We start from the raw sequence: 17666 nt of genomic DNA, 5'->3' as shown, positions 1-17666 counted from the left end.
GATGTAAACGAGAGCACAGAAAGAAATAGATGCAACCAAATTCTTAGTACAACTGATTAGCTGACAATAAGAGGTGAAGATCCATATATAAAGATTGACGAGGTAGGACCTGAATCTTGTCCTACTTCTGTGTAGGAAAATCAGGAATAATTTGTCTCCAGTGTCAAATGCAGAAAATGAGGATAATGCAGCAAAAAACAGGAGGAAACCTTGTAACTTTGAACGTGATAATCCAGTTTCTCCTCAGAATAAAGGCAAGCAGCGCTAATAGCATAAATGGTATTTTTAAATCATAGCCTGTCAAGATATCCAGCCACTAATGGTAAATCCATATATGGTTATTTTCTAGCAGGGGACATGCTGCTATCAGTTTGGACAGCAGTAGCTTTGCTGTCACAAAAATAGCCTTCTGGATTCTTGCCTGAAATCATCAGTTCAGCTCCGTGTTGTGGCATATGGATGTCTTTTTTGACTTCAAGCAACTCCTTCAGCTATGCCTCCATAGCTTTGCAGGGATATCTGAGCTAGCTTATGCACAGTATGTAGACATTCTCCAAGTCTTTGTTATCATCAGCCTATTGTCTGTAAAAAAATGATGTTTCCTTATTTCATGGACTTCCCTGCTTCACAGAGACATCTGGAGACAAGCATTAAAGAATCTATGATTGCTCATAATCTCAACATTTATTTAATGTTTTTCATAGGTCGGCACTAGCATATTGCTTCTCCATATATCCCTTATTAAAATAACCATCAGGAAACAAAAATAACTAGATTCTTACTCTGATACTCTGGACTTTTGGGTTGGAGATTTGTTGCTTTTACAGTGTTGAATTATAGGCCAGCCTGTGCATCCTGTGAAGATAAGCATGATCCAACATCACCAACAGACTCAGTCGATCAATTTGAAGCTACGTTGACCATCTCTTGCGACGGGATATATCCAATACATGACAATTCCTTGTTTAGTAGCCTGGTGTTGCATTTTGTGATGCAGTCACGGTCAGAGGTTTCTGCTGACTTTGGCTCCCCCTGTGCTGGAGTCCCGCATGCTTCCGTACAGACAGCCCACCATCCTAAAGGCTTTGTCATCTACAAAAACAAAATGAGAAGAGTTCAAGAGAAGATAAGTGGAGCTACTGCTCGTTTTATCAATAGGTAATTTCCCAAAATCACAAAGGAAGTCTCAAGGAAAGCCAAGGATTAAACTTGTCTCTTGAGTTTCGATCTAGGCCTTAAATACAAAAGCGTCCTTCCTGCAGTCTTTAATCAGGCAAAGCTCCAGTTTAGTTCAGTGAGAGTTACATGGGTCTAATAACTTAAATTATACGTATCTTTATTCTTTCCATCAATCTTGAAGAACTTTTCTCTTTTTTTTTAAGAGGAGATACAGAGAAAGCGCTGCCTTTTTGCTCAGTGGTAATGTTCATCTGACCTTTTGCAAAGTTCCTATTTCTCTGTTATGCAACGACGCTGGCATGCTATTACTCCTTCTATCCTCCTGAGTAATATGGTTTACTGATGTTCTTTCCAAGTATTTTATTTTTAGAATATAGCTTTAAAATTGCTACATGGAACTAATTAAACCTCTGTTCATTAGTTTTCTTTTATCTTTTACATGTGACTTTAGAGAAGGGAAGGCCAAAGGGGGGCACAAAAGCAGTCTTCAAATATATTAAAAAAATCATTGCGAAAATTTACGTAATAAATCATTCTCCATGTCCACCTGGGACAGCAGAAGGGGTAATGGCCTTAAATTGCAGCAAGGGAGATTTACTTTAAGCATTAGCCAAAATCATCTAACCAGAAGGACAGTTAAGGGCAGGAATGAATTGCTTGGGGAGGCCGTGAGATCTCCATTACTGGAGGTTCACAGGAGCCGGCTGGCTGAGCCCGCTGCAGCTTAGGGGATGCTGATCCCACCCTAGGGCGCAGGGATGCACAAGATGGCTTTTCAAGGTCTCTTCTCAGCCTCATTTTCTATGGTTATGTGAAGTTATCACAACTTCCTCCAGAGCTATGCTGTGTAACACCTAAAATCAAGGAACCGAACAGCAACTCGAACTAGAAAATAATGTGTTTAATACCAAATCTTTTTCAGCGTGCCATCATTCTGTGGCATCTGCCACCGCTGAGGACAAAAATATCGCGAGCGCTGCCAGCAAAGTGTAGTGCTTTATTAGAGGGCATCATTTTACGTAAAGAAGCCGTTTCAGAAGTGAGGTATCACTCCTGGGGTCCCTACTCAGGTGGTTCACAGAAATACATCAAAATACCATTTGGCTGAATTCTGAGTGGATTGAAAGTATTTATTCAGAGCCTGAGCCTGTATTTGAGTTGTAGGCCTCCGTAGAAAGAGGGCCGTGCCCACAATGTCTAACCTATGTAACCTTCATAGTAAACTGTGTGATTCTGACCCTTCTTCAGAAAAAACTGAAACCAAGAACAATGTGTACAATATTTAAATGGTAGTCTTGCTTTTGATGTCCGTAGAAGAGTCAAAAAATACTCTCATTCCATATTTTACCACATGTACTCATTTTGTATACACTCAAAAGTAACTAAATACAGTCATCTTTTCTTTTCCACTGCTGAACATGTAGCCGTTTGATTTCAAGGCTGTCAAGATAAAGCAGATAAAGACAAGCTTCAGACTTGACAGGTACAAATCTTTTTTAGCCTTTCATTTCAAGGGGGATACATTGCCAAGGGCACAGAATCTCATAGGCACATGAAAAAATGGTGAAGGTTGTCTGACTTTAGTATTATGTTTCCTTCATGACAGACAAAGTTTAGGCAAATATCCAGGTAATCATAATTAGGCAGATTTGCTTTCTTAAAACAACAAAAAAGAGAGAGAGTACACTCATCCAGGTCTTCTCTGATGACACACATCAGGAAAATTGCTTGATTCCTTCTCTTTGAACCTTTTTCAAAGTTCTATCTAAACTTCTCTTGCAAAAGCTCTTGAATTAAGCCCTCATGAACATATTCTCTTTGGTTAAGAGCAAAGATGGGCAGTCAAAGCTAAGCCTTCACAAGAGGTGAAGAGTGGGGCAGAAAATTTAACTGATGCTTCAAAAAACAAACATCAGCTGTACAAAATGTTGCTGGTTAAAATTTTGGGTAAAAATTCTTGGCTTGCCCAACAATATTTTGATTAATTTACAGAGTTATATGTAATATATAATTGTTCCACCTGCAGCACACATGGTGCTTAAAAGAAACCTTTTTTAGTGAAGCTGAGACAGTTTGTATGGAAAAGTGGAGAGGCGGAAGGGGGAAATTGATACGATGTAGAAAAATTGAATTCTCAGGTTCTGAATATGCTTGAGCTTTTCTTTGTCTACCGCGTACTTTTAAGTCTGAGTAGACTGGGGATCTTCGCCTTCTTAATGTCTGTGAAGCGATTCTGACAGAGCGGTGAGGAGATGGAGAGCCAAGTTCTCAACCAGAGACTTCAGGAGGCGACTCGGACACAGCGCTAACATGGCCCGAGTTTTCAGAGGTTTTCTGGAGTTGTGCTGGTCTCTGTGTTCGTGTAACCTCATGAAGGATTAGATTAAACAAGTGCTATGCTTTGAAAAGCTGCTACAGATCCTGAAACATTGTAACTTGAAGCCAGTTGCATAGAGTGAAATATCGGTATCTCTGCAACCATAAGGGAATTGAGAATGGAACAGTGTTTTGCCTAATGTTTCAGAACAGTCATTATCAAAAAATATTTTAGGGACATGGTTTAGTGGTGGACTTGGCAGTGTTAGGTTTGCGGTTGGACTCGATGATCTTAAGGGTCTTTTCCACCGTAAAGGATTCTATGATTCTAAAAGAAGTCCACTTCAGCTGTGCGTGCCTGAACCCCCAGTCTTCCAGACTGCAGGGGAAAGTAGGGATTACTTTCCTCTTTGGCAAGTAAATACTACTGATATGATCATGTTGGTTTTGTGCGGAAAGTACTTTGGGTACAGAGAAGAAGGCAGAATTACCCAATAGACAGGCAGCAGGCAATGCAATTTTTACATTCTTGCACTATCTTCTCTCCCGCAGTATATTCATTTACCATCAGCTACCATGAATTGCATTCTTTGTGAGTTACTCTGAGTTGGACAGATGTGAAATGGTGTCACCATCTCCCTCTTTTTCATTACAATCAATGTTTCTCTTCTACATGCCCTGTTAATTAGCATAACAGATGTAGCGTGGACCTCCAAGACCACATCTTTTTAATGATTATTTGCGTCTATGTGGACATAGCGGTTTCTGATTGCCTAGTCCGCCCTGCCTGGACAGAATCTTGCCTGCAAATTGTCTGTCTGATGGGGGTGATATAGCTGTGATCTCCCACAGAAGTCTGTTATAACAAGCCATTTCAGCAGAAGTTTGTTTTGTGTAAAGTCTGCAGAACTGGTGTATGAATGTCTGATTGTGGCTTTTTTTTTTATGTCTGCTCCTGAAAAGAAGCTGCACTTCAGACTATTGTTTCATTCAGTCTGAAGAACTCTTTTAAGCCAGAAATATTAAAAACTGCCTCTGGGCTGGAGATTTAAAAGAGAGAGTGATTCTTTTTTTTTTCTTTTTCTTTCGTAAGTGATGGATAGCAGTAAAGAAAAGAAAATTGGAAGGAAAGTTCAAGTATGAAGAAAGACGACTAGCAAGTTTTATATTCTGTGCATGTTTTTTGTAAGCTTGTGTAATTCAAAGCACTTCTGTTTTATAAAAAAACAACTTTATTAATTGTTATTGCTTAGGTCCATCATTTTTTATGCAAAATTCCCATGACTTCAAGAGGATTTCTGAGTGATATCAGTATGCAGTTCTTAACAAGGAGTACTGTACTTGCACAAGTTAGAAAAACAGTACATGCAGAAAGAAATGGTTTTATTTTAAAAGAGTTACCCCATGCAATCTTTGTTTAGCAAAGGAGAGAGTGAGAGGCTCATGCAGAAAATATGGGCTGGTGATTAGACCGAGGAATGTTGAGCCAGGAGCTTCCTGAATCCTGATCCCGTGAGAGCCAGTGACTCACTGGGTAACCTTGGGCAAATCACTTGACCTTCTTTTGTACCCCAGTCGTCCCCACGGAAAATTAGGTGAAAGGCATGACCTCACTGAAAAACACATGCTTCATCGGAGCTGAGCTTTTCTAAGAAAACAAATTACAATGCCTGCAGCATTTTTTAGTGTGCTGTGTCACTTTGCATGTGTCCTGTGGTCAAATTCAGTGCAAGAGCTGTACTTTTACATGCTGTTCAGTTCAAGCACTAGAGATGTGTGTATGTCCATAAACAAGGTTGTTGGGTTTTTTCCAGAAGAGCCACCACAATTTGTGTTTTAGCAAAAGCTGGGTTTTACTTGCTGTACATTGGGGACACTTTTTGTTTTCTTTATTCCTACGCTTGAGATACCAGTGGAAAATAAATGAGATGTAATTTTTGCATGCTGTTCACTCAGAGAGCCTCTACAGATAGCCTGGCAACATATTTTAAGAAAATTCAGAAATATCCAAACTTCTGGTTTGCTTCCCAGTGCTCCTGGGAAGCAAATAGCTGCAGCACAATGTGCTTCTCCACACATCCCACATAGCTCTGATGTGCTCCTGATTTACCTGCAGAGCTCTTTGTGTCCTGATGTTTAGAGAGGATGTAAGTTTTAGCTGACTTGTCATAATTGCTTTGGAGTATTCCTACCTTATATGAGGAATATACACCCCATTCCTACAAGGTGTAGGAATTATTTTTGAACCCATTGGGGGTATTATTTCCTGTTGGGCTGTAATGGGTGTTGGCCTTCAGGAGCTGTTGGGGTAGGGAAGCTTGTGCAGTGCAAGGTCCACTGGCAGGAATGCAGACAGTGCGGGTGAACTGGGACCCAGGGGCTGATGGCTGCTGTTGAGTCCTTCATTTCTAGCTTCAGGATCTAAACAGACTGAGCTGTGTCAAGAGCCCCTTGCAGATGACATTCCAAAATACATTAGGGTTCAAAGTCTGCAGGTTGCTTTCATGCTGCTTTCAACGGTTTATTGATGTAGTCACACCTTCTCTCAGCGCAAGGGGAGAAGGAAGGCTGTGTAGAAAGGCTGTCAGTCCATTTAGCTGGCTGGTCTTTTTGCCGTTTGGGAAGGACCCATTTACAAGAAGGCTAGCTCCTCTTCACTTGCACGAGGGTAAACCCTGCCTCCTCGCCATCTGTTTCTTTTACCATTTGGTGCATTCCTACAGCATAACTTAACTAAACACCATCCTGCTGGTAAAATTATATTATGTCATTTTCACTCAGTGGGAACTGTCAACACCAGTAAGATGCTTCATTAAGTAGAAAACATCAGATGATCTACTAACCCATTCTCAATCAGTCATCATTTTACACAGCTGCTGGGAGCCTTTTTTTTTTCTTTTTTCAATAGCCTGGTTTGAGGTTCATAGCAGTACAAAATGTTGTGGTGCTAAAATTGGCACGGTTTTTAAAAGCCTTCATTATAAGATTTGTGTTCGCTAAGTCAAAGCTTTTGCTGGAATTATGCTTACATACAGGCTCACTTGAAGGATCACCTGTCACTTTTTCACCTTGGTTCTTATGAAAGTAAGATAAGAAATGCCAGAAACCACCCTAATGTCATGAGCAGTATGGGGTGATACCAGCATGTTCATGCATGCGCGGGGTGTGGGGAGGGAGACTTTTCAAATAGGAAGGGAAGTGTCCCTTCTTTAGTTCTTGGATGCGAAAGGATGAAGGGCGCAGGTGTAGAAGTACTTTGTTGTTCCCACTTCTGTGGTAAAAAGAGCATACATTAGCTAGGCAGTATTTAGGGATTACAGATCACTGTGATATTTTGAATTTTGATTATTTTGAATGAAGGGCAAAAAGAGTTTTAAGAGTCATTGGAAGTTTGTCGTATATTTTAATCTGTTTTAAGCCTGGTCAGAATGCCTTAAAAGCCAAAGCTAGCATGGAGAAAGATTTAGGTTGTGATAAGTATTAGGAATTTTAGTTCCATAAAATTCTTTGAAAGTTGCATTCACAGTGTTTGTAAGCATACATACGAAGTTAACTGGCAAATCAGTATGGACAGATGTAATCCATATATTTAATGCCATGGACAGGTATTACCCTCACTAATGTCACTGGTGCTTAATTTAGAAACTCAAATACTGACAATTGGAATTATGTATTTTGGAAATTATTCGCTACTTACTACTTCTTTCCTTGTCATGATTTTTTAAAATTATTTTTGAAAAATTTAAAAATAACAGGAGAGATTCACAAATACTTTGGGAACCTTCTTCTCGAAAAGGTGAAGTCTGCCAAGTAAGTGACTTAGCTCTCGTCATGCATTAGAACAGTGGCCTGATTTAATATGACAAAGTAATGTTAATGAGGTATGTCCTCTGTTTACCCCATTTATCACTGTAAAGTACAGAAGTTATGCTGCACTCTAGTTAAAGGTGAAGCCAGTAGCTTGACACTTTCCAGAAGATGACCCTGTTGCAGTTTCCTGTGCTTTTGCCAAGGTATTTGGGATAAAATGTTCTGTGCTGAATAGTTGCCTGAGAAGCATTTAATTTTATTTATTTACTCTGAACTTCTCCACAGAGACTGTCCAGCCATTTCTGAGAGGGAGACTAATTTGCAAGCATTTTATGGAAAAATTTGCAGTCTCTCTGCTCAAAGTGAAGAGCTTGAGATTTGGCTGCAAGCTTTCTCCTATCTGAGGGATATTCTTTTTTTGTATATATGGAGGAGGAAAAAAGAAAAGAAGAACAACTTCAATCCACTGCTCAGCGGTTACATTCTCCGCAGAGTCAGTGCGTCTCTCGGAGTAGAGAGGGGAGGAAACTGTACCGTCTTTAGGCAGGGAAGCCAGGAGCAAGCTAAAGCACGATATACTCCCTGGCCTGCTCCAGGAACATTCGCATTGCTCTGACAGTAGGTAGTCTAACCTGAGGTTGCTTACAAGTCACACTGCAGGAGGAGCCGGGGCTGAAAAATACACGTAGGAAAGACAAAGAGGTCTTTCCAAAGCCAGGACTGATGAAGTTGGTGCAAGGAGGAACTTAAACACACAAAAACTGTGTTAAAAGAATGTCATACGTAGCAGAGAAACTCAGAGATGTCCAAGCGGCCCATTCAGAAGCATCAGCGTTAACAGGGCCAGTGCATATCTGCACTGTATTAAGTCATTTATTATGTGCTCATGTGGGATGTCTGTCACGTAAGATGAACAAAGTTATGAAAGGTGAAGTACGGTTATGCAAGAAAGGGATTCGTATGGAGAGCAAAGTTGTATCCTAAATCGGTGGGGTGTTGCAGAGTGGTGTCAGAGGGTGCTAAGGTTAAGAAACTTGAATTCTGCCCTACAAGACTGAATCCTTCACATCACAGAGTTTTGGGTAGTTCTGAATGGTGCTATAAAATGTTGAGCACTCTGAAAAATTAAGTTCTCAAATTGCTAGTTTGCACCCAACTATTATTCGTATCCTACACTGAACATGCATTGTGTGCTATATGATGTTATTCAGCCGAACTTTCTGAACAATCCTCCAGCTTTTGTTATTCACCCAGAGCTGTTTAGTACCTTAGAAATGAAACTCCTTTTCCACTGACAGAACCTCATTACCTTATTTCACAAGCATGCTGCAGTGAAGTAATTTCTTGCAGTGTTACAACTGTGAGCAGTCTTGGGACATTAAATACAAAAGCATTGTTCCTGCAACCTTTAAGTATACAGCTTGTCTCAGAGAAGGTTGCTATAGTGAGACCTAGGCCAACCAGCCCGCTGTTTTCATGCTTGCTGGGCTAATTTTTTGCAAATATTTCTGTATAATTGATGGGTAATATATGCATATTCAAGTGCACAGGTTCAAGTAAAGTACAAGAAACTGGTTGAAAGTCCTGAACAGCTCTGCAAAGCAGTGTCTGCGCAGTCCTGATTTACATGGGGAGCTGTGCTGCATATTGAGGGGTACGTCAACAAAAGCTAGGGGATGGGGCTAAAGCCCTCTCTAGTAAATGTTTGCTTAAGTTAGCAGAACACTGGTGAAACATGCTATGAGGAGTTATTTAATGTCAGCAGAAAATGGTTCTAGTTATATTACTGCTAGGCATGTGTTGAGGTTCATTAGCCCGTCAGCTCTGCTCGTAGTTCTCAGACATGAGGTGCGACCTGGTGCCATTCAGTGCATTAGCACGAATACAAGCACAGCGATAAGGTTGTATAGAACGGCAGCCAAAAATAACATCATCTTTGCGTTTCCTGAAGATGCTCGTTGTCAGTGTTTAGGACTTTGGCAAAGTCAGAGGTAGTCCTCATTGGCACAGTAGCTGCTGATTCATTATACACTTAGCCTGTGACACTTCCACAGAATTTGCTCTATAGGTTAGAAGGGATGCACTGATTATTTGGTTACTCTGTCAGAGAAATGTCTCCTTGAAATCATAAGGTTACTAGTGAATTATTTTGCTCAACACCAGCATTTGGCTTAAATAAAACGAAGATGTTGTCATCTCTTCAGAGCAAGTATTTATATTGTGCTATATCAGATTGAAACTTGACATGTACCCACTGATACTCAGTTGTGTCTCAGCGCAGAATAAAAATAGCATTATCTGGCCCATATATAATAAGTATTGCCAAAGCAAAGTGGTTTTACCTATCAGAAAAAAATAAGCCCAAATCTTGCATATAAAACACACCAGTAATTAGACATGCCTTCAGCATGACAGTTTGATTCATTATGTTTTTGCAGCAATGTATTTGTGATAACAGCATTGCAATAGCAATTAGCAACAGTAGTGACAGGGAAAGGAGTATTAGCTTTCATCAGTGTTAACCCAGGTTCCTTGAATAAATTCTTACTAGCATTTATAATACTACAGGGCCTTTTATTCAAATAGTAGCTGTATTTGAATGATATTGGTAAATATGTGCACACCAGGGGAAGAGAGAAAAAAAGAGAAATGCCCTCTTCATTCTCCTTCCCACCTCCCCTCCAGTGGGAATTTAGTAGCTGCACAAGACAGACTGGCTGTTCTCAGTCATCACTGGTACAACCAGAAGTGATAGATCAAGGTCCTCTTGTCACTTTTCCTGCAGCTCCATCCTTAGGTCGGGAACCCAGCATGTGAGTAAGGCTGCCACATGATACCTTGGCTTCTTTCACAGGACAGAAACCCTGATTTCTGATATCCTGCAGCCTTAACACAGACTTCTTGTCAGATAGGTACTTTCCTAATCTCAGATACAGCTCGGCAGTGAGTGCTGCCTCCATGTCTTTCCTCTTGGCTTCTCCCCCAGAGCAGATGAAAACAACATAACAGCAAGTTTATATAAGGCAAATAGGTACAGTTTGCTGATTTTCTTCTTTTCCAGCCCATATTGTAGGTATTATTATTGTTATTATTTTTGTCATGCCTACTACTATGGATATCAGAATATGATATCCTGCCATCGGTGTCCCTACCTATGTCACCTTACAGCTAGTCTACAGCAGTTATACCGAAACATGAAACCAACGGTACGTAGAAGGCTTTTATTTATTGCAGAATAACACAATCTGTCTCTTCAGCTGCTGTTTGAGGGCATCAGGTTTATTTCTCTGCAGTGGCTTTGATAGGTATTCTTTGTCCTTATCATTAAAGCACTCTCGGTCTAGCCCTGGATGTCTGATTAATCATCTCCTGGCCTGGGTTGAAGACTGTGAGTGTTAAGTTCATGCTTGAGCTCCCTGCAGCTTTGGTTCCCATTCAGTCTTCTACCTCTTGGATAGTAAGTTGGCTGTTAAATAATCCAGTGTGTGCATGGAAATTAAAGATAAACCCGATGTTTACAGAGGGAACAAAGTGTGTTGCCTGCAATCTATTATTATTGCCCAGAGACTAGAGAAGATGGGGATCACTGATCTACAGAAAAGGTTGCTGTCGCACTTAAAAGAACTCATCTAGCCCTGGACTGAACTCCCCTGAACATGAAGGATTTTTGCAATTTCCATCATGTGCTGCTTTGTATGCACATTATTTTGTGTTCCTGAGTATAAATATCCGATACCATATACATTTAAAAATAAAAACCAGCAAAACTAAAACCCTAACCAAAACAATACTAAAAAGCACCCTCCCACAAAACAAGACTCTCTATATGGAAGAGACTATTTGAAAATATTGCTCAGATTGTTTGATGTATTGTAGAGGGTACTCGTACTTCAGCGAGGAGTGCACTTTAAGGATTTACATACAGTTTGTTTAGTTGTTCCATAAATACTAGCATTTTTGTCCATTTGGAAAGATACTGTAGCACCTTTCTAGACAATTGCAGAACATCTTTACAGAGTGAAGTATTAGTCTTTCTTGCTGAAGGCGATTTGGAAAAACAGTAAGAACTAACTTGTTAACGAATACAAATGAGTACAGTTCACTTTAGTCTTCATTGAGTTTCAATTAGCACAGCTCGATGACATGTCAGCTGATGGCGTTACTTCCTTGCTATATGTAATGGTGTAAACTGTCACAGCTTTTTTGTCTTCAAGCAGAGATAACCACGTTTCAAGTGGCCTGCTTTGGGCTGCTGTTCAAAATTTGAGAATGAATTATACAATTAATTTACCTTGCCTGTGAGCTCCAGCTGGTAAACTCTGTTATGGATAGTCATATAATTTTATTTATTTGTTTCATTTCTACAGGGCACTTGCTTGGGCTTTCCCATGATGACTCCAAATTTTGTGAGGAGAACTTTGGCTCCATGGAAGATAAGCGCCTGATGTCCTCCATTCTGACTAGCATCGATGCTTCAAAACCCTGGTCCAAATGCACTTCAGCAACTATAACAGAATTTTTTGATGATGGTCATGGTATGTATTATCACATCTTGTGTCAGCTACATGTTAGTTTTTACTCTGATCTGGTTTTTTAGTAAGAACATTTTATACCAGCTTGTTCATTCCTTGCTCATCTTCAGGACTATCTTCGAAGTGCCTGCAAAACAAGGCAAAGGTCTAAAAGGCTGGCAGAGTCCTGCCCTCCCTTTGCATGGTTCAAATGCAAGAGAAAAGAAAGAGCTGATGAAGTGTGTGTTGGCAATAATTTGTTTTGGAACATGGAACATTTTTTAGACCTAATTTAGAAATTAGTCTTGTCTTCCCAAATGCCACAGATATGAGCTCAGAGAGTGCTTTAAACAGAAGACACGAGGAAATGGCTTTTTCCTCACAGAAATTAAAATGGGTGATATGGTCTACTTAGCGTTAGACTACAGATACGAGCAGAGTGTATGGGTTCTTGTTACCATTAATGACATTTATTATGTTGATGATGCCATTACATTTATTACATTTATAATGCTATTGTATTTATTATGTATATGTGGAGGGGCTGTAAGCAAGAATTAAGACTCCCCTGTGCTGTATATCATAAAAGATTACTTCTGCCCCAGGAGCTTACCTTCCAAATCACGGAACTAATATTTGTTAAATGTGTCATTTACTCTTTGGAGAATAAGTGCAAAACTTTCTTTTTCCACAAGTAGTATTAAAAAAGCATAATTCACTCTTTAATGAATTTTAAAGTCTTCATTGTGCTCCCAAAGCAACTGCAGTTCTTAAACAAACCATTCAAATTCCAAAATGCTGAGATAAAAATTACATAACTGAGTGAATGGATCAAGTTGTTATGGTAACCGAAATACTTATGGATAAAAAATATGGTATGTCTGCTGAATGTAAAGGTTTTTTTGCTTTTAAATATTTTGTCGGCTAATTTCAGTGCTCTCTGAAATATTTTCTCCTGTTTTCCTGTGTTGGAGAATGACTTCATTTTTTCTCTCAATTTTATTAGATCTATTAATCTGTACTGTCCTGTTTTATGGTCCATATTGCTCTGGCATTGACTTAATATTACCAAGTTAGTTTCCACATATGAAGAGAACTTTCCTTCTTGAGTTTAGTTACTGAGGTACAGTACAGTTCACTGGGGTAAAAAAAAAGCGACCTCCCTTGCCATCCATGGATGACCTCTTAGAGAGCACAAGGAATTCTGAACTACATTTCCTCTTCTGTTCCTCTCCTGCTGCAGGCGAGTAGAAAGGTTGTTCTCATTTTTTTCCTTTTTTAATGGCCTGACTTCTTCTCTTTACTATGCATCCAGCTAGCTACTTTCTCCAACAATAACGAAAGCAAAGAGGGCATTTCTCCCACCCACCTCACCTTTGGCTTGTTTGTACCTGGAGGGATGCTTGAAATTTGGACCCTTATCCATGAGCTGGACCCAGTCTCAACGTGGGTGTAAGGAGGGGCTGTAACAATCAGTCCTGTAGGTCTGAGAATACAACTCTGCCGGTTTTTTTCAGTAAAAGTAGGTAGGAGCTTCAGATCCTTCAGAGCAGCGTTACGGTCTCTTTGTTCAGCATGAGCGCTGTTTTCCTGTACACGAAGTTTAGCGGTCCTCAACTGCTGACACTTTGCACAAAGTCATGTATTCTTTGCTGCATGTAAAGGGCTTAGGATCTGTCAGGCTGTTAATGGATAGGTTAGGGTACATTGCCCTTTCTAACACTCATGAGTAGTTACCGCTCAGGCATGTAGTCTCAAAGAGTTATCGATGAGATGAAATAATTCACAGAAAATTTGAACCTCTCGTCATAGAGGTCCATAGTCCTCTGGGAAATAATTTTATTACTGATGCTATTGGTGTGATTTCAAATATACAGTGTTTAGGGACTCTCTTTTCTTGATAGATCAGACCTTCAGAGACCTTTTCTAAGTAACAGTCTTCCTTTTCTGTTGAAGTTTATAATTTTTCAGTTATTTATCTTAAATCAAAGATTTGTCTTAACAGAACACAAACACTATCTATGAAGTAAAAATGGAAATCAATGATTTAAATTGCAGTTTCTTCAAATTATTGTGCTGAAAGGCCATGCGTTATTTTAGGAAGGGAACTTCTGGTTTTATTTTCTTCTTCCAGCCAGTGAATGAATCCATAGCTCCATAATTCCCATTTGTAATGTATGCTGAGTGTACCAGAAACCACAGGATCGTAGTAGAGCATGATGCTGCCTTTCAGACTGCTTTGGGCTGATGATAAAACAGTACAAACGTGCCATATTTCCATGTTTCCTCCAGAATACACGTGTCTGCTTTTTGGGTTGCTCATTTTTTTCCTTAGCTGGGGCAGATGTACCGTCGAGTAGTTGCAGTGTTTTCCCTCCCTTTTTGTTTCCAAGAAGGTACTCCCCTGCAATCTTCCCATAGAAAGAAGAAAATCTTACCTCTCTCAAGTGCTGCTAGGCAGAGAAAAAAAAACCTTAACCATTCAGGTGTAATTTTGAGCAGTGCCGCAGGCATAGCGTAAACGAGGAAGGCACAAAATAGCAGTTTTCAACAAAAGAATACAGATATTCATATGCCAGGCTTTCTTTTAGGAAGTTTGTGACCAGATTTTGCGTAGTCACAGGAAGCTTATGTGGGATACCCTGACCAAGAGGAGACTCTTCTGTTGTCTGATAGGCAGCATAAGCAGTTTGCACCGGGCTTTTGGTCTGAGCGGGCATGAGCTTATGAATTGTGCTTTGTGACAAACAGGGCATGGCGGCATGGGTGTGGGGAAATAAATGAAATGCTTCATCTGCTGCTCCTTATGGCTAAGCATAATGAAACGTGAATGAAGTCCAGAAGTTTGGATCTGTGAGCAGTATTCTACTACAAAAGAACAATGTCTTATTAAAGCTTTAAGTTTCCCATACAGATGTAGATGTTCACCCCATACTGCTGTAACAGCAAACATCACAGTCTTGACTCTCTAATTCCTTAACATCACTTTATGAAGTACTGATGTTCCTATTTTCTAAATTTGGAAAGCGATGTTGAGGAGCGGACTCATCTTATACAATGTGGGTATTTACTATGTAGGTGGCTACTCCTAAACTGGGTATTTCAGTTCCCATTGTAGTGCAGAGGGGTGTAGTCAATGTCTTTCAGTTCCCATTGTAGTGCAGAGGGGTGTAGTCAATGTCATCAATGGTTTGACTGATCTCACGAGTTGCATTAGTGGTGCTGAATTACACCATAAACTCGTTTGTCTGAGTACTGAAACATCTGACAGCTGACTGAATTGCAGACACCAGCATTACCTACAGTTAAAGTCAGCTAAATAAATCCCAATATAAATGTCTTGTCCAAGGTCAACCAGGAGGTCTGGGGAGGATCAAGGTGCTGATTCCCTGTCTCCTGAGACCCACTCTGAGAACTATAAACATCATTGTCATGATATCACCATTTGTTTTACACTCGTGAGATGACCCCAGACAGCAGTTTGACATTTAGGAAGAAAAGGCTGAGTTAGTGTCCAGAAGACAGTGACATTTATTTTCATCTGCTTTTAGCCAACTCTCTCCTAAGGTACTAATTGCCTTTATTGTCATGCCAACCACTAGGCTGTGGTATGATTGCTTGCGATTTATTGTGTTTGTCAGAGTGCTCGGTGCTCTGTGCAACCTAAAGCAAGGACTATTTCTATTTTAATTCATTTATATCCTGGTTATCTGCTTCCTGCACAGATCTCATTCTGCCTTTTTTTCCCAAGATATATTGCACGTAACATTGAGGAGAGATAATGAGATGGCTTAATTAACACTGTCATCAGACAACAATGTAGCTCTATTCCAGGGCACACAGATGTTCTTTGGTACTCAGGACAAAAAACGGCAATAGCAGTATATACATGCTCTGTATGTTGCAGTGTAATGTAGTGAATTGAAGCTTTCTCTGCCCCTCTCAACCAGGGCACCCAGGGCAAACCGTTCTCCAACCTCTTAACTCTGTCTTTTCTGACCATTACAAGTAGGAGGTTGGACCAGCTGCTGGTGAAAACACCTGCACTTCGTTGCAACCTGTCTAAACATAGATTACCACTGCTACTATCTATAAATGTAAAGGTGTTTTTTTTTTTTTTCCTGTGGGGAAGCCTTAGGGGCCTTTCCTATCTTCAGTTTTGAATTTATCATCTGAGATCAGTTGGAACACCTGGCTTTATAGACATTGTATGTGTTTCCTCAGAGCAGTATCAGTTAAGGAGAACTTTGGATCTCCTTCCCCTGTATTCTGAAGGAGAAAAAATGCTATATTTGCTATGTAAGCTTGTGAAACCTGTTTGTTATTCACATGTGAAAGATATTCAAATGGGTGTTAACTAAAGTGATTGACAAATCAAGTATATGCAAGGATGTGACTTTTTTTTTTCTTTTTTCTCTAAATTTATATTTCCAGTCATGTCAGTCACAGCAGGTCTCTGTGATGGGCAGCAATGTCTGTCATGGAGAAATTATGTGTTATTATGACGTTTTAAAATACTGAATAATGGTTGCACTTGGGAGTTTGATAAACGCTGCAGTATATATATAGTAGTAGTGTATACCACTAAATTTTGACATGCTAGTGCCTTCCCATCACTGCCCTAACACTGTACTAGCTTCCTCCCCTGTCACAAGGTTTTGAAGTAGGACTTCTGCTGCTCTTTGCTTTTACAGAGTGTATTTTTGACAGCAACTTTTGCCAATGACGTCCTTCTCAGAAACCCCAGAAAAAAAATCTGTGCTTCCTCACTCTTCACCGTGACTTTATATTTTACACTACAACACGCTTTGAATGCTAGAGTACTTTTAATTATCTTTATCTCATGGCACTCAGCTCATCAGTTAGCATTGGCACACCTTGTCTTCATTTAAAAAGTCAGCATAATCCAGAGTAAAGAAAGATAAGGCTAGGGTAAATCAGGGTCAGCAAAGGACAAATGGAACAAGTTTAACAAGGCAGAGAGTTTTTTGATAGTAAGTGATGATGCAGGAAGAATTTTTGGCTGATTTGGCTAATTGGCCTTAGTCTTTACAGGAAAAAAAGAACAGCTGCAGTTAAGTGTGTGTTCTGGAGGGAGAATACAAGCCATTGAGAGATGGTGTATTTGGCTTGTTTAAATTCACTGCCATAGCTTGCAATTCTATTCCATTTTTGTGTAAATAGTGAGGATTTTATAGATAGCCTTTTTTCACCCGTGATCCAACTGAAGAACACTGGGGTAGGTTCCAAAGTGAGGTAAACTGTGGTAAGTTATTTTGGCCCCGGATCAGAGAAGCTTGCCCAGACCACATATCCCTTTCATGAAGTGTAAAAGAGGTTACACTGAATAAATAGTTCTGCATGTCAACAAGTAAGTTTTTCAATAGTAAAAAAAAAAATCTATTAGTAGATCCTCTAGAACCTAAATGTGAATTCTCATTTTTAGAGTGTGCCAGACAAATCTTGACCTCTGCAATATATCTCAAAACACATGTTCAATTCTTTATGTTTATGCTATTTTTTCCTTTTCTTTCTGTTATTTATGTGTTTTTGTATAAAATGGATAGCCCTCTTCAAACTAATTCCAGAAGCAGCCAAGTATCATTCCTTACAAGGAAAGCCCAGTCCAGATTTACCACCAACATTAGTTTTGATATGCAGCTTATATTTTTCCTTTGATCTGTTGGGGTTTTTTCTTTATTTTTTCTTTTAAGGGCTTCATTGGCTACAAGTCTGGATTTTGTGATTTTTCTGGCATCCTTTTAGAAGCTTTGCCATTTCTGACATTCTGTCTCAAAATTCAAATAACAACTTTGCTTACTTTGCCATGAGTCTTGATCATTCCTTAAA

The 17666-nt window shown here is 39.7% G+C and overlaps 1 protein-coding gene across 1 annotated transcript in view; it reads left to right on the top strand.

The window, feature by feature from the left end:
• Positions 1–17666, top strand: part of ADAMTS5 (ADAM metallopeptidase with thrombospondin type 1 motif 5) — a 44806-nt gene that overhangs the window by 15962 nt on the left and 11178 nt on the right. Inside the window, exon 3 of the mRNA XM_075516992.1 lies at positions 11673–11840. Coding sequence (XP_075373107.1) covers positions 11673–11840 — 168 coding nt within the window. The remainder of the gene's footprint in view (positions 1–11672; positions 11841–17666) is intronic.

This window comes from Mycteria americana, chromosome 1 (genome assembly GCF_035582795.1).
Source record: "Mycteria americana isolate JAX WOST 10 ecotype Jacksonville Zoo and Gardens chromosome 1, USCA_MyAme_1.0, whole genome shotgun sequence".
NCBI lineage: Eukaryota > Metazoa > Chordata > Aves > Ciconiiformes > Ciconiidae > Mycteria > Mycteria americana.
The sequence above is the reverse complement of the archived record's forward strand: the minus strand, read 5'-3'. Positions and strand labels throughout refer to the sequence as shown.